The following is a 26,844-nucleotide window of genomic DNA, read 5'->3' on the forward strand; positions in this document are numbered from 1 at the left end:
TGAAGCAATAAATAAAGTGATAGGAGCTGCGAGCTTTAACTCCAGCTACACTTGAAAATGGGTAGATGAAATTTGGATCCAGCTGTTGCGGTCAATGAGCACAGGTTTGCTGAGATATCTTGCTCCGAGCAAGAACCTGGCACGTGCATAAAGGATCCAGGGCATACGAATGAGAGTCCAATTATAGAGCTCCCAGGTCCCTTCTCTGTGAGTTGTGCAACTGTAAGTAAGACTTGCAAGCATGTTTCTAACCACGATTAGTTACAAATTTGAAAAAGAGAGAGAAATCCATGGCAATGGATTCACCTATTGGCATACAGCATTTGTTTGGCTAAAAATATATCTTATTAAACAGTAAGCTGAGAGTCAATGGTTCTGTTAATGTCAGACTCCTAATCTGGTCCTCATTGGTGTAAACTATTGCAGCCCACTTATGCCACCCCTGAGACAGAGGCGTGGAAGGGTCCACGTCATTTTACGCCAATGTGGAGAGTAATAGCTTGGTTGGTGAGAATCACTGAGTGGGGAGCTGGGAGGGGCAGGAAGGAGAAGGCCATTGGGTCATCCTCAATGCTGTGCTAGGCATGGGGACCTGATGGCCTTGGAGCAGGGTGAGAGGTGATCCCAGGCATTCTTCAGAAGTCACCTTAGCAGTCATAGGCATGTGGATGGGGACACAAGGGGAGGGATGAGGCCAGACCCAAGAGGGAGAGGCCCAGCCATACCCAGAGAAGGAAATCATGCTTGTACCAGGTTGCCCTGACCTGTGAAGAAGACAGCAGACAGAAACCACGGGGGGGCAGAGGAGGATGGGCGTGCCCCTGACCTCTCGGGTAGGGAGGTGGTGGACATGGATGGGTGTCTGGGAATCAGGGTGCTGCAAAAAAAAAATATAGAAAACCCAGGAAGATGGGGCTTAGAGGGTTATGAGGGGAGGTGTGGACACACACACACACCAACCTAGGGAGGCAGGTGCGTGGTACAGGTGGCGATGCCAGGAGAACCTAGGTGTGAGAGCTCATGGTCCCAGGTTCAGCTACAAGCTTGGGGACATCCTGGAGGGGGGATACAGTCAGTGCACATTACTGAGGAAGGGAGAAAACAGCAGAGGAAAGCCAGGACAGAACAGGCCCCTGCAGGAGGAGCTGGAGGAGGAGAAGCAAAGGGGGCCGCCCACGTGGGGAGCAGGAGGCCGCAGGCGCAGCCTCTGAGGGCACAGGCGGTGCTGGGAGGAGCCAGCTGCCAAGCTTGGGGGCAGGTGGACGGTCCAGCGTTGTGGAGAAGTTTGCTGCGTTCTTGAAAAGTTTCACAGAATTACCACCAAGCGGGCAATGGCACTCCTGGGTGTAAACCCCAGAGGGGCAGAAACCAGCATTCCAACAAATACAGCTCCAACACACGCCCGCAGCAGCGCCGTTCAACAGAAAGAGGTGGAAGCAGCCCAGTGGATATTCACATGGACGAATATGTGTGTAAATTCTCATCTACACACATCATGTCATTCAGTCCTAGTGAGAAATGAAGCTCTGGTCCACCCACAATGTGGAGGAAGCTTGAAACATGCTGAGCAGAGAAGCCGGCTACAAAAGACCACAAATCACATGACTGTGTTTATGAAATGCACAAAACAGGTACAGGCTGGTGGTTGCGGGAGACCTGGAGGGGACTGTGGAGCCCCTGGCCCCAGTGGGGGGATTCCCGTCATGGTGATGATATTTTGGAGTTAGATAGAGGTGGTGGCTGCACAATACTGTGAGTACATCATGTGCCACCAAAATGTTATTTAAAAGGGTTAATTTTATGTTATGGGACTTTCACTTCAATAAAATAAGTATAAAAGATCAATTGCCAAAAGCTTCAGAGAATTCCAGCAGGAAAGGAACTAAAAGACATTAAAGAATATCAGTTGTGTGGTTTCCGGGAGTTTCGAAAGAGGGATCTTGGAGAGTTAAGGGTGGAGTGGGCGGTGGAGCGGTGGGGGTGAAGTCAGCTCTCCGGAGACTGACGGAAGATGGAGGTGATGTGGCTCTTGGGAGTTTGCTTTAGCATGGGGCCAACTGAGCACTTGGGAAGGTGACCAGGGCCTTCAGAGAGGAGGCGAGGATCGAAGCTGTTCTTAAGGAAAAGGCTGAAAGGTGTGGGCTCCAGGGAACAAGTGAAGGGAGGGGTCAGGAAGGGGAGAAGAGCGGCTCTTCCTCAGGGAGGGAGGGCGGCAGGGCTGGAGGAGGGGACCCAGGTGCTCAAGAGGAGCCGCAGGCCCTTCGCTCAGCCTAGAGAGACAGAGGCCAGCTATAGGGAACAGTGGGCTGCGGGGTCAGGCTTCTTCCTTCTGGCCAGTGGAAGAGTCTTGGCATGGTGCTCAAGGTGACAAGCATCAAATTAAGGATGAAAGTCAGTGGCGAGAAGGGCAGAAAGCTGCGGGCGGGAGCGGGCACAGTTCAGCAAGCGTGACCTCAGCGAGGGAGCTTCCCACACCCTCGGTCCACTGCAGCTCCCCACGCGCTCGCCCTGGCCTGGTGCCTGGGGAGCACAGCCTCTTAACTCTGTCTCCCCTTGTCGACACCCAAGTTCTTCTGGAATCTCGAGGCTGCCCTACAAGGACTCAGAGCCACCAGAGCCACCAATGCTCCTGTGAGTCTTCGTGTCTCCGTCCCCACCCTGGGAAGAAAAAATCCTGCAGGTCAGGCCCGCAGGCCGAAGCCGTCCTCAGGCGGACAGGTGACTTGCGGGCCTCTTGGACACAGCTGCTCAACCAACTGAAGGCTCCGCGACTGTGAGAAAACTCAGCTCATATCTCTCTATTCCGACAAGGACAAGATGTCCTATTAAATGCTTTCTGAAGAGTCTGAGTACAAAGCAGGACTCTGAAGAGTTCCAGCGCTGCGACCTTGGGTGCCTCACCTCTTCCCTCCCTGTCTCCCCATTTGTAAAATGGAGATAACAGTATCTACTTTGTAGAGTTGCTATAAAGATTAAATGACTTCCTATAAGACCATAGAGTGGTCTCTGGCACAGAGTTTGAGCTAAATAAATGTTGGCTATGATCCGTTATGAACATCAATATTCATTCCATCTGGGGAATTTGTTAAGGCCTTAAAAAAGTTATTTATTTGGTGCCAGATATTGTATTAAGTGATAGATTTGTAACAATGAACAAGTCAGTCAGGTGCCCTTCTGGAGCATGTAATTTTACTTTATCAAATAAACTAATACCAAATTTGTGACATTTATATAGAATTTAGAAAAATATACAGATTAATTTTTTGGCATTTCTTTTTCTTTGACTCAATTTCTGGGTCTCCTTTCTTACTTTCTTCCCCCTACTTGAGAGAAAATATTGTCCAGAGGCCTGAATGAAAGAGGAAATCCAGGGCTGGGGTCGTGGCTCAGGGGTGGAGCGCTTGCCTGGCACATGTGAGGCACTGGGTTCCATCCTCAGCAACACATAAAAATAAAAATAATAAATAAAATAAAAATATTGTGTCCATTTACAACCAAAAAGCTATTTTAAAAAAATGAAAGAGGAAATCCTGGATAACAAGGCAAAGGAGATGGTGCTCTCAGGGTGTGGCTTTACTATCAAGGGCCAGATTGACTTGGAGAAAAAAATCAGCCACATCTCAATTGTCTGTGTTAAGCAGGGTTTATGAGAACAGATAACACAGGAGGAAAAGATGGGTCCTGATTTGCTGTCACACCTTTGCAGCAGAGGCGTGAACAGAGCAGCGTGCACAGGCCTCTGGAGCAAGAGGGATGGGCAGTCAGGCGGTTCTCAGAAAGCGTGGTTACGGTTATGCAGCCATTTTGGGGTGTCTTGGAGAACTTACATTGTTTATAGCTCTATGTCTTCAAAGAAAAGAAGTCGTGAAAAGTCGCTGTCAACAGAAGTCCGATTCACCAGACATGATGAAGGGTTTGGTTGACGAAAGGGCACTTCTTGTCAAAAGGATTTGCTGTGCAGAGATGGGGAGTCGAAGGATCCATCTGATTTCCCTCAGAGCTGGGAGGCGGAGGAACCGCGCAGACCACAGGGGGAAGGCGGCCTCTCGTGGACCTCGGGTCCCATCTTCTCTGTGGGCATCAGGAAGGTCCCACGTCCTCGTGTTCAGACCATAGGCTGACAGGGCTGGCTGGGGCGAGGTGCGTCAGGGCCACAAGCTTGCCCAGCTGCAGGCTGCCTCAGGCTCAGGGCGCACGTGTTGGAAGGGTTGCTCGGAAAACAGTCTCAAACCTTCCGAGCCCCTTCTGCGCTGAGCAGCCCTGGGATGTCTGTAGCTACGCGGCCCCCAGGGGAGACCCCTTCCACCTGGCTGTGTTCTCCAGCCCTTGGCGACCAGAACTGCCAAGAGCCTGAGGAAACCGTCACTGGGCGTCGGCAATTAGTCTCTACAGATGTGCAAGATCCTGAAAATGTTTGGGGAGGATTACTCAAAGTTCTTTTTTTCCCCCCTAGAACTGATCTTTCTTCAATGATAGGAATAAAAGAACAAGTTTTAGCAAATTTGTTTTCTGCTAAAAAAATAAAAATAAAAGCAACCGTCTTATGCTTTGAGGACCATGTACACATAACATTTACTATTTGATTGTGGCTACTTTTTGGCTTATAAAGAAAGACAGACACAATTCAGCAAATAACAGTGTCAGCCCCTACCATGGGCCCCAGGGAGATGTGAACACTTATTTTTTTTTAATGTAGCACCCACCCAGGGTTATGGGCCAGAGGGAAAAGTCTCTACTTCTTTAACAGGAGCCAGAAAAAAAAAAAAGAATCAAATAAACTATAATAAAATTAGGCCCTGGGTCAGGATGAAAGTGCTCCCTGTTTGTCCAGGTGGTAGCTTGAGACAAGAACTCGCTCTGCCTGAACGAGTGATTGAGTCGAGGATCAAACAGCACCCACAGGCTGCCCCGGGAGGAGCTGTGACTGGCATCTGTTCTAACTCATGCTGAGGCCCCAGGTCCACAGGTAGACACCTGCAGTTTCTACCCCGTATGGCGGGTTAGGCGAGATGGTGTGCCAGAACCATGATGCTTTTCTTTGCCAACTTTTGTACACATGCCCAGGCTTCTGCCTTAAGGTGTGGCTGAGGTCACATAATCTGAGTGCCCCAAGTGCTGGGTTGAGGAACTAAGTATATGGCACATCCTCCCCTTTCCTTTGCTACCTGACTTTTGAGCATGGAGTCGGAAGAGCCCACTGGGGACCACCCACAGTCTGTGCTGAGACGTGGTCTCCCATCACCAGAGCTGCTCCCCTGGGAAATTAAGACCAGACTCTGCACAGACTCCAGAGTGACATGTGGACACTTTGTACTGTTCTGAAAGATTCTATTTCCAAAGGTTTTATTCATAGAGAAATTTTTTTGTTAAAGCAAAATGACAATACAGCTTGTCCACCTACCTAAAGTTTTCTCAGAAGCATGGCTCAGTTTTGCATTAATTCTGATTTCTAAGTCCTTTGATTTTTATGTCATTTCATCTGTAATCAGAGCATCCCTGCTTACAGCAGACTTGTGGGGACCAAGTGTCTCCATGGGAATCGCTCCTGGAGTTCCAGATAAGAGGGGATCTGAGAAGGAGTTTCTCCTCCCTATATTCACATTGAGAATTCAGTGGTATTTGGTTGACGGTCATGGTAAACCACAGGAGGTATTAGAGCTGGAAAGCGTGTGTCAGAGCTCACAGTTGCATCCTGTCTCTCACGGCAGGGCACAACCATTCCATGCACTTGGGAGGCCCCGCCCCTGGTGGGGAGCTAACTGGCAAGAACAATGGACTAGGAGAATTCTGAGGACTTGCATGGTGGGGCTGCTACGTGACCAGCTCCTTGACCTAAGACCTGCGTCTATGGGTCTCAGTTTCTTGGTTTGTAGGACAGAATAACATCATGGCTTGTAGGCATTGTTGTGAGGATTAAATCAGACCATGCATATAAAAATAAAATAACAAATTGCAATTCATAAAATATAAATGTAATGCATTTTCCCTAGACTTGGGACTATGAGGATGAACAAGGATCCTGACCTGGCCAAGAATTACATTAAGAAACCTTGTGCTGTTCCCAGGAAGTTCTTTATCTGAAGGTCCCACTCATGGGGAACATCTTTTTTAAAGTGTCATCACAACACAAGGCTTGTCTGACTACCTGAAATTTCTCTGGGAGTTTGGCTCAACTCTGGGCTCATTTTTATTCGTAATTGCTTTTTAATTTTCTTATGTCCTTTCAGGTTTTCACTGAATAATAACAGCACCAATGAAGCTGCAAATGTCAGTTACCAAAATAGCAGTGGTGACAGCCAAACAGAAGGCCCATCTCAGCTCCCAGACCCACCACCCGCTGACAGGGGAGAGGAATGCAAATAATACATCGTTAATGCGTGAGGCCCCGGTCCACTCCCTGGCACCTCAAAAAACACATTAATAACGTTCACATTGATTACTTGTTGAATGATACTATACATATATGATATGTACATACATATAGAGTTAAATGAAACATTATTAAAATTGATTTCCCCCATTTCTTTTCAACGTGACTACAAGAAAACTTAAAAGGACAGATGGTGGCTCACAGTGTATTTGTGGGACTCTGATGTTGTGCAAAATGAAATTGAGTTTTCACAAGCCAAAAAGAAGTCAATTTCAGTTATCTACACTTTCTATGGGATCAGTTATTTCCCCCCAAGCATTTCAATTAAAATTAATCTTCAGAATATAGTTTTTGTAGATTCTGACCCACAAAGCACTCTGTTATCTACTTAAGTTAATGAATCGGAAGATGTCTTTTTATCTGTGTTTGAGGAGTATCCTGGAGCTAAGAGCTATAAACCCAGCAGTTTAGGCATGTGTCAAAACCTAACAGCCTGATACCCTATTTAAGGTCCAATTCTTGGATTCCTTCAATAATTTTCAAGCTGTATATTTTCCCCAATTTGGGTGACAGTTAAATGGATACTAATTTTCCTTGGTAGTAACTGGGGAGGCTTTTGCTGTGGAGAGTGGTAATTCACAGGGTTTTGAAGTTATTGCACTTGTTAAATCAGTGCATATTAAGTTTCTGCTCATCATTTCTTACGATCACAGTAAATGCACAGATTGGTCATCCACTGGGATGTTTGTAAAACATATTTCATGTAAGCAAGATCAATATAATTGACTGACTCTACAGACTCCACATCAGACCACATCAGTGTGATAAGGTCTTGAGACAAGGCAATTCATTTCACTGTAGCTGACCAATCTCATTTTTAAAGCATCTGGGCTGCTTTGAAGAAATGGAGTCGGGTCACCTGTGTGGTGTGGTAGGTGTCCTGGAGGTTGGAAGGTATGATGGCCAAAACAAACTCTTTTTTAACCTCTTAGGGTTAAAAAAAAAATTGAAGCTTATCTCACACGTAATAAATGTAAAGAAGTACTTTAGTTTAGAACCTGCGATCAAGAAAACAAATGTATAGACATGACAAGGATTTAGGTGACTTTGCAGTACCACGTGGCTGATTGCTGGGAAATGTGTGATTTGATACAAATTTGTGGTGATTCTAGATTCCCCTTAATAATGTCCACACAATTTGGCTAAGCATCCCCAGCACGTTTGTGGACAGAAGTGTGCCCTTGGCCACGGCTTCAGGGTTTCCCACCCAGGACCCTGTTAGGTTCTTAGCAAATGGAATCTGAGCTCTGGAAAGGAGTGGATACAAACACCCAGCCCCCACAGGTCAAGCCACACACCTGCCATCCCCACTGCTCTGGGTGTCTGGTTGTGGAAGCCTTGTTTAATAATTTTATTTTAAAAGTTAAAAATAAAATCAACTGTTTCCCTCAAGTGGCTCCTTCCTCTTGTTGCTCCTTTTATTTTATTTTTTGGGAACTACTTCCAAATTGACTCTTGAAACTGGATTAGCAGCCAAATTTTTGTCTTTTAAATTGTGTGTTTATGGTGATGATGAGCAGCCAGAGAGGAAGAAGCCTTCAAGTTACCCTTTTAGTATCTGTCGGCACTTTCTGCCTTTTTAAGGATTCTTTTTTAAAAATTAATTTTTATTTGTTCTAATTTGTTGTACACGACAGTAGAATGTATTTATACATTTTGATAGATCATACATAGATGGAGTGAATTTCTTATTTTTCTGATTATACATGTTGTAGGATCATATTGGTCATGCATTCATACATGCACATGAGGTAATAATGTCTGTCTCTTAACATGACAACAAGGTACACTCGCATTGCTGGTAGGACTGCAAATTGATGCAACCACTCTGGAAAGTGGTATGGAGATTCCTCAGAAAACTTGGAATGGGACCACCATTTGACCTAGCTATCCCACTCCTCTGTTTATACCCGAAGAACTTAAAATCAACACACTACAGTGACACAGCCACATCAATGTTTATAGCAGCTCAACTCACATTAGCTAAACTATGGAACCAACCTAGGTGCCTTTCAACAGATGAATGGATAAAGAAAATGTGGTATATACAATGGAATACTACTCAGTTTTAAAGAAGAATGAAATAATGGCATTTCCTGGTAAGTGGGTGGAGTTGGAGAATATCATGCTAAGTGAAATAAGCCAAATCCAAAATATCAAAGGTCAAATGTTTTCTCTGATATGAGGATGCTAATTCACCATAAGAACCAGGGAACCTGGGGAGGAATAGTTACTTTAGATTTGGTAGAAGGGAGTGAAGGTAGGGGAAGCGGTATGGGGATAGGAAGTAGAGTGAGATAGATATTATTACCTCATGTACATGTACGACTGCATGACTGATGTGATCATACAAATTGTACAATTAGAAAAATGAGAAAGTACACTCCATTTATGTATGATCTATCAAAATGTATAAATGCATTCTACTGTCATGTACAATTAATTAGAACAAATAAAAAATTAACTGAAAAAGGGATACAAATACTATTATTATTGTTGCATTTAATTTGAATGACTTGATTAAGAGTCCGATTTCCCTTTATCGGGTCCAGTTCTCCCTTGTATTGACTTCTAGTAAAGAAATGTAAAGTGTTCTTAGTTAACTTTTAAACACTGCCAAGGTTGCTGGTGTTTATTGGGTGGGCTCATAGGAATGCAGAATCCCTCAGTACAGGATCCCCTAATCCAGAAGGACAGGCGGTGCTTTACATAAAGTGGGCAGCTGAGGGACAGGTGGCCGCAGTGCAGTCACCAGCTGTCCTGAATTCCACAGGGGTGGAAGTGATGGAGTACAGTCCTGTTGGGCGTGGGTGAAGGACTGGGTCATCTCCATTTGCCTCACGTATTTACTGAGGCTCTGGCTCTGACGATCCAGTTATGAGGAATAATTGTCATCGACATGACACTTAATGTGCCGGTCGCTTTGCTTGTATTATCGCCATCGGTCCTCACAGCGCCCCACGAGTTGATACCACTGTGAGCCCACGTTGCGGCTCAGGAAGCTGGAGCAGAGGCAAGAGTAGCCCTGGGATTGCCCCGAGGTGCTGACTTCAGACCCTCCTCTTAGTCTTAGCTTGGGTGCAGGGTCCCCATGCTCAGGGTACCATCTCAGACTGAGATGGGTATGGCACAGATCAGCAGACGGCTGAGTTCAGCCAGTGAAGGGGAGGTCCAGCAGGCTAGGAGGGGTATGGAGGAGGGAGGTTCGACTGGCAGAGGGTTGGCAAGAGGTCTCCCCGAGAAGGAAGTCTTGAGCAGTCCTGAGGAATCATGGGGTCAGCCAGGTCAGCTGGTGCTGGCGGCGGCTCCAGGCAGAGGCACGGCCGGCGCGAAGGGTGGGGACGCCTGGCTGATCCGAGAAAGCACTTGCGGTTTGGTGTTGGGGAGGCAGAGTAAATTAGGGAGGAGTGTTCGTCCTGCTCATCCATTTGTTCAAAAGACATGTATTGAGCACCAACTGGATACCAGGCACTATGTTGGGTACTGAGGGTAGAGCAGTGAACTCATGCATGGAAGGCATGGAGGGAGGGAGGGAGGGAGGGAGGAAGGAAGAACTTGGAATGCTTCCTGCTGTATGTCACATCCATCCAAATCCCCGCTACCTGCCCACCTGTTCCTATGATTTTAACCCAGCATTTTTCTTCCAGCCTCCCCTGACCCAAAGACTGGCCCCTGGGACACTGACTGCTTGCTTGTGTGAGTGTGGTGTGGGCAGGACAACCCGTGGGGGACAGGGCATGGCAAACTGTCTCTGCAAGTGCAGGGCTCCTGGCTGAGGGCGAGGAGGGAGCCAGCCCCGTGGCACACAGTGGTCCTGCCGTTACAGCAGCCTGAGCAGAGAGTGCAAGGGGCAAAGAGGAGCGATGCCCACTGGGGCCAGAGTTTGCAGGGAGCATCTACCAGGCCCGAGGACACTGAGTGGGAACTGATAATCCACCAGCCTGGGTCGCAGGCCCTGCTGTCGTCATTGTGTCTGTGGTAGATGATCTTTGGGCACTTTGCTCTGCCCCAGAGGTCAAAAGGAAGGGCTACAGAGCCACAATGCTGGGGTCAGCCCTGGCTCTGCCACCTGCCTGCTGTGACCAGTGCAAGACAGCCTCACTGCCTCTGGGTCTCCTCACCCATGAAATGCAGGCTGCAATGGCACTAATAACACCCCACTCAGCGTGGGCTGAAAGAGTAACCCAGCAGGCTCACGCATCGCAGGCCTCCATAAGCATCGGGGTTGGACTTTACTGCAGTGTCTGCCAACAGTAACCAATACCGCTCCCTGTGTGGTCTCATCTGACCCTCAAGAAGATCCTAGGAGTCCTACAGTCACCCCCTCTTTATGGATGACAATCAAAACTAAACAGAGGCTAACTCGACAAAGCAATTTGCCCCAGGTTATACCGCTAAGGAGACATACACTCCACAGGCAATGAGTCACTTCCCTCAGGAGTCACATCCTCCCCAGGGTCCACCCTCTAAAGGGACTCACCCCCCAGGGAAGGGCGGGAGAGCACCCTGGAGCCCTCAGAGGCAGGCACTCAGGAGCCAGACTGCCTGGGCCTGGTCTCATTGCCTACCTGTTCCCTACCCTTGTGTGACCTTGGGCAGGTCACTGGCCTCTTTGTGCACCAGAATGGGACAGTAGCACATTTCAGGAGCCAGCATTTGTAGCACTAGAGAGCAGCACCCGACACACAGCATGGCCCCTTCCCCCGACCCCACCCTGCTCCACAGTGCGGTGCAGCGGCCACCTGCCTCCCTGCCTTACCCATCTTGAGGCACACTCATTGTCCCTCCCCAGCCAGGTACTGAGTCAACTTGAATACGCATCAGACCCCTGAGCCACACACAATCTGGCCTTAAAAACCACCAACTAAATATCTATAAAGGTCTGTGTTCTCTCCAGAGGGATTCATCTGCTGCTAATTTTGTTTTCCTTTCATGCTTTTTTTCATTTTGTGGGGGGTTTATAATAAACACATCTGGACATCTTCACAAGGCCAGTTTTCAAACCTTCTGGAATTACCACGGTGGCAGCGGAGTATCCCCTTCTGCTGGAGTCTGGCATGCTGAATGGCGCCCAGCCTCTGCTTACAGGAAGCAGAGAATCGCAGCCAAGTTCTGTGGACCATGCATTCAGAGGGAGGCGAATGACAAGCGGCGGGCTTGGGGGAGCTGGATGCTGCAGAATGTCTCACGGGGCCTCGAGGGCCTGGCATTTCCTGGTCAAGCCCCTTTGCTGCAAACCCCAAGCCTCCCAGACCCTCAGTTTACCCTAGGAGGTGCCCAGAATCCCTCCTGTCCTCTTTCAAGCAAAACACTATGGCATTGTCTTCTCTGGCTATAAGGAGCCACCAATCATAATGAACTTCTACCATGGAGATACTGTAGAAATGGCAGTGACTAAGTACGAGGAAATCTTGCCTTTGTGGTGCTGATGAGCCTCTTGACTGGTCTGCACCTTCACCAACATTCCATTTTCTTTTAAAGCCTCAGAGACACTGTAGATTTGTTGTTGGGTTGTGACGTATCTTTAACTACAGATTCACAGCTAGCAGGGGGAATTACGGAGTGTGTCCAGTTCCATCCCTAGGAATGTCTCTGAATCATGAATTGACAGTAGGTTCTCGAAGCACTGCTTCAGAAGGTACTCAGGTCATGCTGGGGGTGATTACCTGCATGAGCATGGTGAAGAGTGGGACAGTTCCTGGGCCACTGGCCACTGAAGTGCCACCTCAGCCTGTGCACCCTCCAGTCCACAAAGAAGTTCTATGACTGTCTCAAGCTCACAGAGCCAGCACTGCATGAAAGCCACTTTCACAAGGCCAGTTGTACTGTCTCTGCTCCCCAGCTGTGTGACCATGCTCACTCTACCACTGAACCAGAGCACAGATAAGGAGGGTCAGGGGTGGCAGACAGAGAAAGGCTATGAGAATCCCAGGCACTGAAAGACTAAGGAAGAAAAGGACCACACAGAAAAGGCCAGGCACACCAAGCTCGGCCACATTGTTACACCATTAGTTTGCTGAAAAGTTTTCAAGATTCTTTAATCAAGAAACCAGAGTCTCTGAGATCCTGGTGAAGGATAGGTGAGTCAGTTGCATGCAGCACAAAGCCTCCAAGTGACAAAATCATGAAGGCCAAGAGGCAGTGTGTGGCACTCATGTGCTGTATATGTGTGTGGGTTGGCAAAGGCTGGCATATGCATGCATCTGAAGGGAACAGATGACAGTCCACAGCAGAGGAGCAAGCAGCGCCATATGCAATGGCCTTGCTATGCATCTCCAGTGGGCTGCCGCACTCTTCCCTGCCCAGCGTCCATTCCTCTTCCTCTGAATACAGCTTCTAGTTTACTTCATGTGATTACCCTTCCTTTACTCCTAGTCCACGTGTTCAGAGGGTGGGTTGACCCCACCCTGGTTTCAAGAAAAGACATGTGACCCTGACACGGCCAACCAGAGCATCACAGTCCAGTGGACACAGAGTTAAGTACAGAGATCAGGATCTAATGGGAGCCACTGAGATTTAAATCTCCATTATCATCATCAAGAGGAGATAGATGCTCTCTCAAGTGGCTTCAGTCTGGGAGAATGAGGTCAAGCTGCAAAGCCCTCCATCCTGGGAGGCAAGAATGGGTGGGCCTCTCAAAGTGGACCCAGCAGAGCAAGATGTATGCAAATCAAAGTTGTTGCCATTATTTGAGCACCAGTACATAGACATCCCTAAAGTGTAGGGTTACGTGAATCAATAAATTCCTAAGGCTCCTCATCCACCATCTTTTAAGTTGAATTTCTGTCATTTGCAGCAACAATAACAAAAATAATCTTGGCCAACACAATAAAGACCCATTTTGCACATAAGACAGAGACAAAATTCAATGCTCTCCCTGCACTCAAGGTTACCTGAAAGGAACTCTGGACGTCCTTCCCGCCGACGATCACAAGTTCTGCCATGTCCTCAGCATGGGGAGTCCGCGCGTGCACGAACAGGGTCCTGCCCACTGCAGTTATGTTTCTCAGGGCAACTAGGCTGCCGTCACTGTTCACCTTGAAGTGTGGACTTGACACCTCATAGCGTAGCTTGTCATTTCCCTTACAGTCGCTGAAGGTCACTGGGAATAGAAAACAACAGGAAAGCATGGGTATGTTGGACAGTTTTGTCCTCAAGGTATCTCTCACCTGTCAAGTGCAGGTCACCTTGACACTCCCTACTCACAACCCTTTATCCCACAGCAAGCCACTTGTGCCTGGGTGACTGTGACTGTGCAGATGGGCTTTACTCAGCCAAAATACACCTTGATCACCTCCCAGTTCAGAGCTGGTATAAGCCCTGAGGCTGTCAGGATGCAGGACAGGCCCTGCCCTAGAGGCAGTGGCTGGTGCGAAGAGGGACATTTAGGGAGGTGACCTAATTCTGGTATATATGAGCTGCTGGGCAGAACCACAGAGCCCTCAGGAACATTGCAGACCACTTCGCAGAGGCCACGTTTGAGTTGGAACTTGAATATAAATAGAGGCCCTTAACAGGGTGGAGGCTTCCTAGCATATTCCAAGGTGTGAATTCAGGGAACAAGAACTGGGGAACTAGGAACACTTGGATCAGAGGCAAACTGGAAATGGGGCAGGGATGTTGGGAAGTAGAAGAGAGGCTGGAAATGAAACTGGATGATTGTCTGAAGACAAATTGGGAAAAGCCAGTAAGTTATGGTGCTTCCTGATAGCCTTGGGCTATTCTTTATTGTGTCTAGGATCAGGATCCTGTGTGCGCTGTGGATCTAGTGGAGAGCGGCATTTTCCAAGGGTTGAGGCACATAAGAAACACATGGGAGCTTTGGAAAACTCTAAGATTATAGTTTAGCAAATCTGGGTTATAGAAGAGAGGCCCAGAAAGCCAGCTGGCTTGGTGTGTGCTAGTGATCCTGGCCGGATGAAGGTGGTGGTGTTGGTGATACGGGAGGGAAACGGGAGCTGAGTTCCTGCAGCTATAGCTCAGCCACACGTGGGAGGCAGAGGGAAAGTGGGCCCCTGGACGAACCCATGGAACGGAACACTGGAGTACTGCCACCTGCAGCAGTGCGACCCCGTGTGGGGGCTCTGGTGTCTAGCACAGAACTCCTTGATTAGGGCTCCCACTGCCCACCCTCTGTGCTGTTGGCCTGTCTTCCTTCTGCTGCGGACCTCAGGGTCCTTGCAGGTAAGCCGAGGATCAGACTGCTTTCCCCTGGAGCACAGAAATGTACAACCATAGTCCCCATGACCTAAGGGGGACATATTCCAAGACCCCAGGGGATCCCTAAAACCCTGGGTAGCACTGAATCCTGAAGAGACTGTTTTTTTTTTTCCTATGATGAAGTTTGATTTATAAATTAGGCACAGTGAGAATTAACAACAATAAAGATAATAAAATAGAATGATTATAATAATATACTGGCATAAAAGGTATGTAAAAAATCTGCGTAACAACATATTGCAATAAAAATTATGTGGACCAATCCCTGCTTTTTTTCCATTTAATATTTTCAGCTCATGGTTGACCATAAGTAACTGAGATCAACTAAAGCAAAGCCATTGGGCAAGGGGACTACCGTGCTCTCTGCTGAGAGGCTTATTTATTTGGCAAAACTTTAATTGAAGCATAACACAGATATGGAAAAATACATGAGTCAGATTGGGTAACTTGATGAATTTTCACAATGTGGGCACCTATGTGCCCATCCTTCAGACCAGGACACAATGTATTACCCTCCCTTCCCGGGTAAACTTGCTCCCCTCCTCCCCAGAGGCCGGGTTCACAGGTAAGGTTCACCTGAGTTTGCTGTGCAATGTGCCCTTTGGTCTTGGGCTGCTCTCATCCTACACCACAGTTTGTGAGCCTCATCTGCAGGACCCCAAGTCACACAGTGTATCCTAATCACCAATCACTCTGTAGTACTGGACACAACACCTTATCCACTCCATGGCTGTGTTAGGCTTACTGATTCTACTCTCAAGGGGCTCCTGATCTAGTTCCAGTTTGGATCACTTAAAGCATTGCTGCCTGGAACTTTCTTCTATATGTCTTTTGGTGACAACATGGACACAGGTCCCAGCTCACTGCTAAAGATGTGAATAGGGGATGAACTGAGCTGATCTTTCTGCTCTGGAAAGATGATGCCTAAGGTAAGCGTCACCTTAGCTGATGGAGATCTGGAGAGCCCTTGCCATGTCCAGTCTCAGTGCCAAGCATGTCACAGACATTTCCCACTCAGTCCTCACAAGGACGAGGAGTAAGAACTATTCTGAGTCCCTCTCCCTACAGTTTCTAGATAAGGTGACCGGGGCTTGGAATCGGTGGCCAGAACACATGGTCTGTAAGGATAAACCAAGGTCTGAACCCAGGTCCACGTGAATCTCACCACCACGGGGTCTTAGTAAGGCAGCACCTGCCTGAGCACCTGCGTCCTGGGTCCTATCAGACCTGAGTGTCCACACCCCGCGTGCTGTGCTCAGTCCTGCTCCACGTTCCCAGCAGCCCTGAAGCACTCTGTGCAGCACTGCCTGTGCCTCCCCTGGGGTAGGGCTCAGGGCCATCTCTGCAGGAACACACAGGTGGACTCCAGGGTGTCTGCAATCCTCAGGTATTTGCTTCTTTTTCTCACCATCTTGGTAGCTGAGACTACTTAGGCATGCCTGGTTTCAGCTTTTGGAATGAACTACAGAGAAACCGCTTTCATTACCATAATCAATTAGCATGCATGCGCTGGAAGCAAATTAAAACAGCAAGGCCTGCTGGGCATGTGTTGAACCTGTGGTCAGCGTGAGGGTTTTGGCCCTGGCCCTGGTCTGCGGACAGGATCAAAGTAGGTAGTCAACTGAGGAGGGTTGGGGACAAGGGAGAGTCCTACAAACTGTGTGGGAGTTCTCGGTCACAGCCAAGTTCCTTCCTCCCTTCCCTCCTTCCCTCCTTCCCTCTTCTCCTTCCTTCCTTCTGTCCTTCCTTCCTTCCTTCCTTCCTTCCTTCCTTCCTTCCTTCCTTCCTTCCTTCCTTCCTCCCTCCCTCCCTTCCTTCCTCTCCTCCTTCCTTCCTTCCTTCCTCCCCTCCTTCCTCCCCTCGTTCTTTCCCTCCCTTCCTTCCTTCCTCCCTCCCTCCCTCCTGCCCTTCCTTCCTTCCTTCCTTTCTTCCTTCCTTCTCTTCTTCCTTCCTTCCTTCCTTCCCTCCCTCCTTCCCTCCCTCCCTCTTCTCCTTCTCTCTCTCCTCCCTCCCTCCCTCCCTCTCTTCCTTCCTTCCTTCCCTCCCTCCTTCCACAAATACTTAGTGAGAGCTTGCATCATGCTAGGTGCTGAGGTCATAGTGTTGGACATAGATGAACACCGTCCCTAGTTTGAAATCTAATAAGGGAGACAGACATTAATCCAATACCATCATAAGTAACTGGGGTCGTATTTCAGGGAGAAAGAACCACAATATGCAAAGGTATGGCACCAGGGGAACTGGGCCCAAACCAGTGAGATTAGCAGAGGGCAAGGGAAAGAGGAAGCAAGGAGACAAGCTGTGCCCCTGTGAAGTGGGACCTGAGGGCCACAAGGCCTTGCTCCTTAGAGAAGGCCCGGCACCCTCCCCTGGCCACTGCAGGAGGCGCCGCCACCCAACTCTCCAAAGACTGCGGCCCCTCAATGCCAAACGATGCTGGGGTTCCAGGTGCCTGCCTCTGCCCTCCTGCCTCACACCTCACACCTTACCTGCACCTGCTCCCCTAGGCCCACCATTCCGTGTGCTCACCACGGTCTGGGCAGGAAGAGGACACTGATCTCCTTCCCCCTTGCTAAGTCTTGATCGTTCTTCAGGATTCAGCTCAAGAATTCTCCAAGCCCTCCGTTCCCAGAGTTTCCTGCACTCAGGGCCCTTTGTATCATGTTATATCAATATGTCTCCTTTATGTCTCTGTTTTCCCACAGAGCCAGGAACAGAAACGGGGTCTAATTCTTTTATTCATCTTTACATTTTCAGCAATAAACGGAATGCTTTTCTCCACAGGGGAGGCCATCAGTAATAGTGCCACTTAGCTAGGTTACCCTCCGGGGCAAAAGGAGGCTCTCGCAGTCGTGACTGGGCCACCCCGCTCATGCTGTGAGCGGGGGAGGCTGCAGGCAGGGCTGGGAACTGAGAACAAGGCTTCCAGCATCCTTTTGACATGGTGAGCCCAGGATGGAGGTGGGCAGGGACAAAGGAGCCAATGGCGCTCTCTCCCCTGCGCGCATCCCTTTGTGATGGGACTCAGTCTCCTGATTAGTGTTGAGTTGGGCGCTGATGAAGCCCTGTGTGCTTGCTTATCTTTCTCAGAATTCCAATAAAGCTTTGTGCAGCTCTGAAGCATGGTGGGGTCAGTGAATGAAAGGCTTTGAACAAACAACGGCTCCTACACCTACCATTTGCAGAGTGACTCTGGAGGCCGGCTCTGTGCCAGGCACGGTAAAGGCAGTCCACGCAACCTCGGCCTTGGAGCAACGCTAAGCTATAGGAATGTTTCTCAACTCCCATTTCTTTTTATTTACCTATGCCCTTAGGAGCCTTTCCAGAAATTTCCTAATTGCCTCCACTCTGGTGAAATTTTAATATCACAGATACACTTAAGTCTGCTTATCTATTGCATGTGAATCTTTGTTCTTTTTAAGTACAAATTTTTCCTTCCCCACAAGAACCTATTTCACCCCATGGGGGGCAAGAGTTCCACTGAGAAGGTACAGACTCTCTAAGCATTATTTCCATTTTCCAGAAGAGGCTGAGCCTCAGGGAGACTGATCTGTCCAAGGTCACAGATCTACAAAGGGATATTCCAGAACTTGGCCCCCGTCTGATCTTCCATCTTGAGAGCCAAGTTCTGGGCACTCTACTCCTAGGAACAGGTGAAGGAGAGGAAAACCACAGTTGCCCCACGTCAACCCCTTGGGCATTTCACAAATCCTGTGGTGAAGGCACACTGAGGGACCGAATCAATACTCGGTATCTGGCACTTCTCAGCCCCCATGCCCCATGCAGCCCCTCCCAGCCATGCCACGTAGCTGCCTGAACTTATGGGGAGCCATTTGCTAATTTTCAACACCACTCAAACTCAGGACCCAGATTCTTTCTCAAGGTTAATATCTATGAAACCACCAGGGGAGCATTTAAAAGCGTAGCACTTCCTGCCCCTGCTCCCTCTGGAGAATGTGACAGAATTGGGCTGGCGGGGGGCTGTGCACCAGAATCTTTCAAAAGTCCCCCTAGACAAATCAAGTGCAGGCAGAGCCAAGAACCAAGACCTTAGGTAGGAAATCGTTTGCCAAGATGCCAGGTTTACACGCCTACCAGTCACTCCTGGCATTGAGGGGAGGACTAGCATGCCAGGATCTGCTATTCCACCCCCTAAACAAGGTCGTCCTACCCTTAGTTTTTAAGCCTTTTTCTAGTCCTGCTCAGGCGTAGGAGCCCTGTGACCTTGGACAACTGACCCCCAGCTGATCTTCTTACTCCTCGACATCTTCAGCTGTGAAATGGATAATAGCACCTCCCTTATTGGTGCCATCATCCCTGCGGGACGCAGAAACAAGACGCTGGTGCCCACATGCATGTAGCCCTTAGGTCAGGGCTGGTGCTCCACCAGCGGGATCACCATCAGGGCCCGCAGGTCTCCCCTTCCCTACAGAACTTCCCTCTTCCAGCTGTTGTTCCACCTGCCCTGTGACCTTCTGCTTTACTCTAGTCAGGCACCCTTGCTCCAGCCTGGCCATGTGCAGTTACCATGGAGACGGGGACCCAGGGCAGAGGAACTCGGTTGATTCTGACCCAGCCTGGCCCGCCTGTGAATGCCTTGGTCTTTCTTGGTCAAGCCTTGCCTGCCTTCCTTGTACCAGAAGTCGTAAAGAAAGAAGAGCCTTAGAGGGGTGAATCCCAGGGTGCTGCCCACAGTGGACTCGACGCAGTTGTACTGAATGTGTTCCGGATGGGTTGTCTGTAAGCTGGAGAATCGCTGTCAATCTAAGGGATGATCTTTCCTAAAACAGAGCTGCTGCACCCTAGCTTGACCTTCATGACTGTCCTGAATCTTCCTTCCCATTATCACCTCTCATCAATTGTAGGCAAACAGTTTTCCTCTCTGGAAGCTGTGGATAATCCTTATCCTCACGTTGAATATGCCAAGTCTATTTTTCCTAATATGCATTAAAATAAATTAGAAGATTCAACTAAAAAAAAAAAGCCCTTGTATCCACTAAAACCCTCATAGTGACATTCACTGCATCCTTGGAAAAGTGGGCACGGGCCGCTTTCCTCCCGCCCATTCCTCATCTAGACAAAGTCATGCTTGGCTCCACCCACTCGTCTCTGCCCTTGGCTCCACCCACCCGTCTCTGCCCTAGGAGGACTCTGAGGCTGGATGGCGGGGGTGGAATAATCCACCTAACATAAAGGAAGAAGACTTGACAGAGATGCCAACCCTGGGAAAGTCACACATGGAGGTCACTCGTATGGTAGTGACTTTGGCAACAGCTAGATGACAGACCTGACTCATGGGAGGAATCATTCAGCAAAAGAGAAAGAATTCTTGCCTCCTGTACATATATGACGGCATGACCTAAGTGATCCTACAACAAGTACAATCAGAAAAATGAGAAATTGTACTCCATTTATGTATGATCTATCAAAAGCTATAATTGCATTCTACTGTCACATATAACTAATTAGAACAAATTTAAAAATTAAAGTTAAAAAAAGAGAGAGAGAATTCACCACACCTTTTCCTCCTTCTTCCTCCTGGAGAACACAGACTATTTTCCTATCAGTCATCTCACCTTCGATTCCCTAAGGGGTTCAACTGACAGAATCATCACATGGTCTCGTATGATTAGCTTGGTGGTCCCCACCACAACATCAGCGATTCTCCAACTTTTCAGCAGACATCAAAAACAATGTGTGCGTGGAGGCACAGATTTCAAAGGACATACTTAAGGATGAAATGGAATAGTTGATGACTATTTTAAAATATTTGTTTCTATAGAGACAACCTCCTAAGTAGGTCTAAATGACACCATGTGGATAACTTAAAGGAAAAAAATCTAATAAACAATTAAACTTGTGAGCAAATATTTGGAACCTTTATCTGGGGACAATGACTAGCTGTGCTGTTCTGAACCCACAAATGACTTCTGTACGTTGTTTATCATGGTGGCAGTTCAAATAGCTTCTGGAAAGGAAAAAAATTATACTTATAATGCACGGAACCTGAGGATTTATTGGAATCAATTGCATCACATCATTCTTTGCGATAATCTTTGAGCACCCCAGGAGGACAGAGAGGGGAGCGAAAACTCCCCACCTGGGGGGAAATGCAAATGAGACGCCAGGCACCACTCAGCGTTTCAATTATGCTTTCAGCGTGTTTCCACTCAAAATGTCCTCTGGGCTTAATGCAAATGTCACAAAAAGACAAACTTTAGCTGGGAGACAAAACCACAATCGAAATGGAAAGTTTGGCACGTGAATTAAGGGGCTTAATCTTCCTGACCTTGATTTTCTGCTTTCCTATTTCTTTCTTTTGAATGTGATTCTTAGGGATGCAAATCCCAAAGGCATAGATTTCTTACCATTTAGCAATAATAGGGGAAGGAGCAAATTAAGTTGTATTATGATCCCAGGAAATATGAAAATGCAGGTGGGTTTAAATTTATCTGCAAAAGACTGACTAGTTCTGGCTCATCCAGGTCAGTATGGAACCACACATGGACTCTGTGCTATTCCTACCAGCGCGTCAGTGTCCACCTGTGAGCCGCGCACTCACACCGTAGTCGGACAGATGGTCTTAAATAAGGTTGTATCCACCTGCCGAGACTTGCAAGCAGGTGTGCAGGTAGGCTGCAGAGCCTTCCGGTCTCAGTGCTCAGACTCCCTGTTTGCCTGTGCCAGGGTGTGTGTGACTCTGAGTCCATCGCCCTGGGGGCTGGAGCCTGTCCACAGGCAGGACTGAGTGGACCCACTCCAGGATCTCCAGACGCACACACCAGGGAGTGGCTGCAGTAGGGGAACACTAGTCATAGAAAGACCCTGATTTGTAGCATATGTCAAGTTCAACCACGTGAATGCTCTACACGGTGTTGACCTCAAGGGACCCGTGGGCCCTCATTGCCTTGAAAATTCTCTACCATCTTGGTGGGCCTGCCAAAGAGCCTGCACGAGCCGTTTCCCTGTGTGGCAGAATGTAAATGCTGCTTCTGTCTCAGACTGGAGGGAACCAGCTATCCCAGTTCCCCTTGCCTACTCAGAAACAGAATCCAACGGCCCATGGCCCATCCGCGTGAAGGGCCTGCATATGTGTTGATCTGCAAAGTCTTCGCGGGGCACAGAAAGCCATCTCCTGACTCAAGTAGCATTTAGATCGGAAACATCAGACGGACTCTCCCCAGGACACAGACCATCATTTAATTGCTTTTCACATTCCTCAGCACCCCACTGGCATCCAGAGACACTAATTTCCTTTTGAAGAGTACACAAAGCCTCATCCTGGGGCTCCTCGGACCTGCTCAGATGCAAAGAACAGAGAGCAGGACCTCAGTTTCCCCGAGGTATCCCTTCCTCTGCACCCTGGTGGAGGGAGCACTCGCCGCCTGCTCAGTCCCACCCACTGGGTCAGACCTGCAGGAGAAACAGTAAGCCCAGCCTTTGGCCTTGACTCCTCCACTCTCCTGATTCCCGAATGCTTTGGACTGTGTCCCAGCAGCACGTTTTGTTCAGTCAGTGCCGACAGCCACAGCTTCTGCGGGATTCTGGGAGTGCCGCTAACCATGACTGATGGACCCAGGTGTGGATTTCGCCTCCAAAGACTGGTAAATTTGATAGGTGCACACTACACATAAAATAGTCTTAATACCATCTTGCGTCAATTCCAGCTTTGATATAGAGTTTCAATTCTATCATGACAGCAGAAGATATAATGAATGATTCAGTCAAGTGATCCTCAGCAGAAACCTATTTTTGCCATGTAAACCCTTACGGGCTTCCTCTTAGAAAAAGACAGAGCCCACATCTGATTCCAGGGGAATTTTTCTGTCTCTTATTAAAAATGGAGCTGTAAGCTCTGAAGCTACTCTTTCCTGTCAAGGTCTTACAGTCTCCTCTTGCTGTGGATTCTTTAAAACATGGCAGGTTGCTTTCTGATAGGATGCTATGAATTGTCTACTCCAGGGTGGTTCTAATCACTATGAATTGGTTGTTTTAAATTGGAATTACTTTATATATAGCACAGTGCCTGACACAGTACACATTCAGCCCTGTTTGTTGAATGAATAAACAGCAGATCTGAAACTTGGCAACTAAGCAAATTTAAAATTCCCCAAACAAAACTGAGAACGATGGCAAATTCCTATGAAGATCTGAGTAAGTTAATTTGAAAGTCACCTGCTCAGCGAAACAGAAATCATGGTTTCAGCAAGTCTGAGAATCACCAAGTCTTGGATTTACAGAGATCTCCTCTGACTTTTTCTTATTGCTCTCCATGTCTCTTAAAAAGCCCTTCATTTTTGATTTACCTAGAAATGTATATGTATGCTTGCCTTCCTCCTCTGAGTTTCTCTGGGGTAAGCTAATGGAAGGAGAGATTTCTTCCCTATAATTGGAAAGTATTTAATTGTGCATCAGTAGTTGTTCATACAGCTGTGGCACGGGGTCCTGGCTAAGCCCATGTTGGGATACAGAGTCCAGTTGTGTTTGATGACTGGCAGACTTTTGACTTCCCAAGTACCTGTACATGAGCAAAGCACCTGAGGAGAATGGGCCTACAAGGATGAGACCCAGAGTTGCAGACTCAGAGAGAAAAATGGAGAGAAGAGCAAAGCACTGGTTTCCTGACCAGCCCTGGGGGTCCACAGATAAGGGAGAGAGGAATTTATGAATACAAGCTCAAAGATTCATCTGCTTCAGGTGACATCAGTGTTCTCAAGCACCATTACTTTTGTTCCTAATAACAAACTCTTACAGTGAATGGCAGTTTGGCCCATCTCTGAGTAGAACACAGTTTGGCATGGCTGTGGTGCAGAGAAGACAAAAGCAGCTATGTGGTCATCTGTTTTCTTGAGGGGTTAGTGGCCTTGGGAATTTTGAGGAAGGACTTCTCACACAGAGGGCAGCAGAAAAGACTTCCTCCAAGAGCTTCTCAGGAATGTCAATTAAGGAGACATTCCTGAGCATTTGTGGGTTCATGTGAAGATACCCTGAGGTCTTCCAGAAATTGCACAATAAAAGCCCAGAGAGAAGAATGGATGGAGGACCTGTAATTGTGCATTTGGGGAACTATAAGCCAATGCAATGCAAATATTAATATTTATTTGACATCACATCTACCAAAATACTGAAAAAACCTAAAGAAATTCAGGTTGCTACTTAGAAGTTCTGCTGCCTTCTCTATGAAATAATTTGCTTGTCACTGGACACTTCCAAATGGAACTTATATGACTATTTAGCAGTAATATTGTGAAAGAGATTCTAATATTAGATGATGTCTCTTACAACTGGGAAATTCTATTATTCTAAAGCTCAACATATTTATCCAGTAACCCATTGAAAATGTCATTTGTTCACTTACAATGTGAAAGACAGTAGGCACTAAGGGATAAATGTCAACATAAAGATGAATAAGTGTACTATCTACCTTCATGATATTTAGAGTCTGAAGGTGGACCCCAAAATTATCTGGAGAGATGTCATGTTGAAGAATCAGTGTTCCATTTTGTCATTATGTCAAAAGGCCAAATAAGCACCATATAGTGGAAATTACAAACCCACATATCATAATTCAATAAATTCTTGCTAGCAGTGAGAAAAAGTCAACCAATGAACAGGTTCACCATTCCCAGAGGCTTCTAAGGAGTAGATTATCAACTTTACTGAAGATATAAGCTCTCAAAAATTGCTTAGAAAGCAAACTTCTAATTTTCTTTTGTTATAAAAATGAATGTATCTTTCTAGATAATTGACTTTATATGTTATATATTTTATTATAAAATTGAGTTTTTTCACATAAATTTTAAATTGCCAAGTTTGGTTGAGTTTGTTTCTAAGCTACTGTAACCACAAAAGTGGACAAATTAACTGGGTATAAAAATAGGCAAACCACCAAGCTTTGGTTTATTTTGGTAGCAGAAGGTGCCCTCAAGACCACATCCACATTCATTCCACACCAGACTGGCTTGTGTAATGACTGTGGCATCAAAGGACTTTGTTTTTAAGGACACATATTGGTGATTACACAAATCATCTCCCTATGTGTCCAAGTCACTTTATGAAACATATAGTTTTGCATTTTCATATTTGACACCTATTTTCTATAATAGTTGCCATTTATAGAGCATTCTCTATTTGCCAAGCTGTGGGTCAAATACCTGATGAACACTACTTCTTTCAATTCTACAACAGTACCATGAAGGCAGTATTCTGTAGATGAGGAAATCCAAGGCTCAGAGCGATTGTGAAAAAATGTTCAGTTCAGACATGGATAAGTTTTAAAGCATAGAACTGCTTTCCACATCAATCATAAAATCCTGTCTCAGGACCCAGGGGAGAAGGCAAGAGGTGGGTTCTTTTAGGATAGTGGAATCCATAATAAATGTTGAAAGTTATTCTTAAGCCTAGAAGTACATGACTCAACAGGGGGCTAAGTGAAAGCCTGAAGTGGAAAGAGTTACAAAAAATTTGGTGAAGTAGAATCTTGATGTAAATGATTAAATCCACTGGGAGAAACCTAGAGAGTGAAAATCAGAAGACTTTGGGGTGTTAGTTTAGCAAACATTTAGAAACCTAGAGAGTGAAAATCAGAAGAGTTTGGGGGTCATAGTTTAGCAAACATATAAGTTCTGAGGAGGAACCAGGAAGACACACAGATAGTACCCAGATCCATCTTCATGCAGCCCAGAATACCTAAGCATAGTCAATAGTTTTTATTAAAATGGTTTGTTTAAAGTCTGGAAGAAAAGAGAAATGTATCGTTGTTGATCTGTACATGACTTTTATCAAAGAACTCTCAAGATTTGGGCTTTCTGCAGTCCCACACCTGCTCTTCTGCTACTTAGTCATCACAGATATTTATACATGGTCTTCAGAATGTCAAGTCTGTTTTGCATAGAAGTTGTAGCTCATCTGTAGCTAGTGTGTGCATGAGCATGTTTTGTAGAAAAATCCAAAGGCATTTTGGTTTTTTGTTGTTTTATATTTATTTATTTATTTATTTTTTACAGACTGCATTTTGATTCATTGTACACAAATGAGGTACATTATTTTGTTTCTATGGTTGTGCATGATGTAGATTGATACCATTCATGTATATAGGGTAATGATGTCTGTCTCATTCCACCATTTTTCATATACTCCTCCCTCTCATTTCCCTCTACATAATCTAAAGTTCCTCCATTCTTCTCTCACTCCCCACCCCACCACTCCCATTATATATCATCATCCACTTAACAGGGAAAACATTCAACCCTTGGATTTTGGGGATTGGCTTATTTCACTTAGCATGATATTCTCTGATTCCATCCACTTATCTGCAAATGCCATCAAAGGCATTTTCAGCATCCTATCCTTCATTTTCTGTAGAAGCCTGAAATGCTTCTATGAAGAGATGGACTTGTGCTACCTGGATTGCAGAAGAGGGTCAAGAAATATTTCCAGAAGGCCGAGCAGCACTTGGGTCCTCAAGGATACCATCTAAGGAGGCAATGGGTTTCCTTCCTAAGGGTATGTCCAAGTCATGGACAAGGTTGGTGGCTCAGGAACATCTAGGATGCCCAGCAAATTGCTACAGGCTGCAGAGCACCAACTTCCACACTGTGGAAACTTCCTCCTGACCTACTCTTTGGTAACTCTCCTGGGAGCTCTGTGAGAGCAAGAGCTTCCTACAACCTCATCTCCATTTCTCTGGCTCAGCACTAGATCTGGAACAGAGTTGGTGATCAAAAAATATCGGAGGATTCTTTTTGGTTGTAACCAATTAATTCATTCACCTCCTCCCTAATTGCAGTGAATGAGATGCTCATCAGCTGTGATTACAAATTGGTTCTGTCTAGTTGACAAGACTGTATCTGGAAATTAAAACACAAGGGTTTGGCTTGCAGTACAGGAAGGACAATTAATTTTTGTATGCATATATGGGCTTTCTGATGTAAGCAAGAAAATGATCAGCCCTTAGGTCATGCCTATTCATCCTCCAGTTGCCAAGAGACTTTTATTGCATCTCTGATGCCATATGGCATCGTCTCTAGCTCCAGCCTCGTGGGACTGAAGGCGGATGCCTGCCAAGAGCGTCTTGTCACTTGCTAAAGGTATTCCACTTTCCTGTGATTTTTCCTCTCCACGACAGCAGCTCTCGCACACTCCCTAGGAAGTATCATTGCAGCTGAAGGCCATTGTGCCCCGCCCCCACCTGA

The 26,844-nt window shown here is 46.9% G+C and overlaps 1 protein-coding gene across 1 annotated transcript in view; it reads right to left on the reverse strand.

Moving 5' to 3' along the window:
- The window catches only part of Cdh13 (cadherin 13), an 899,199-nt gene that overhangs the window by 541,854 nt on the left and 330,501 nt on the right, over positions 1-26,844 (reverse strand). The window contains exon 3 of the mRNA XM_047528617.1: positions 13,324-13,532. Coding sequence (XP_047384573.1) covers positions 13,324-13,532 — 209 coding nt within the window. The remainder of the gene's footprint in view (positions 1-13,323; positions 13,533-26,844) is intronic.

This window comes from Sciurus carolinensis, chromosome 16 (genome assembly GCF_902686445.1).
Source record: "Sciurus carolinensis chromosome 16, mSciCar1.2, whole genome shotgun sequence".
NCBI lineage: Eukaryota > Metazoa > Chordata > Mammalia > Rodentia > Sciuridae > Sciurus > Sciurus carolinensis.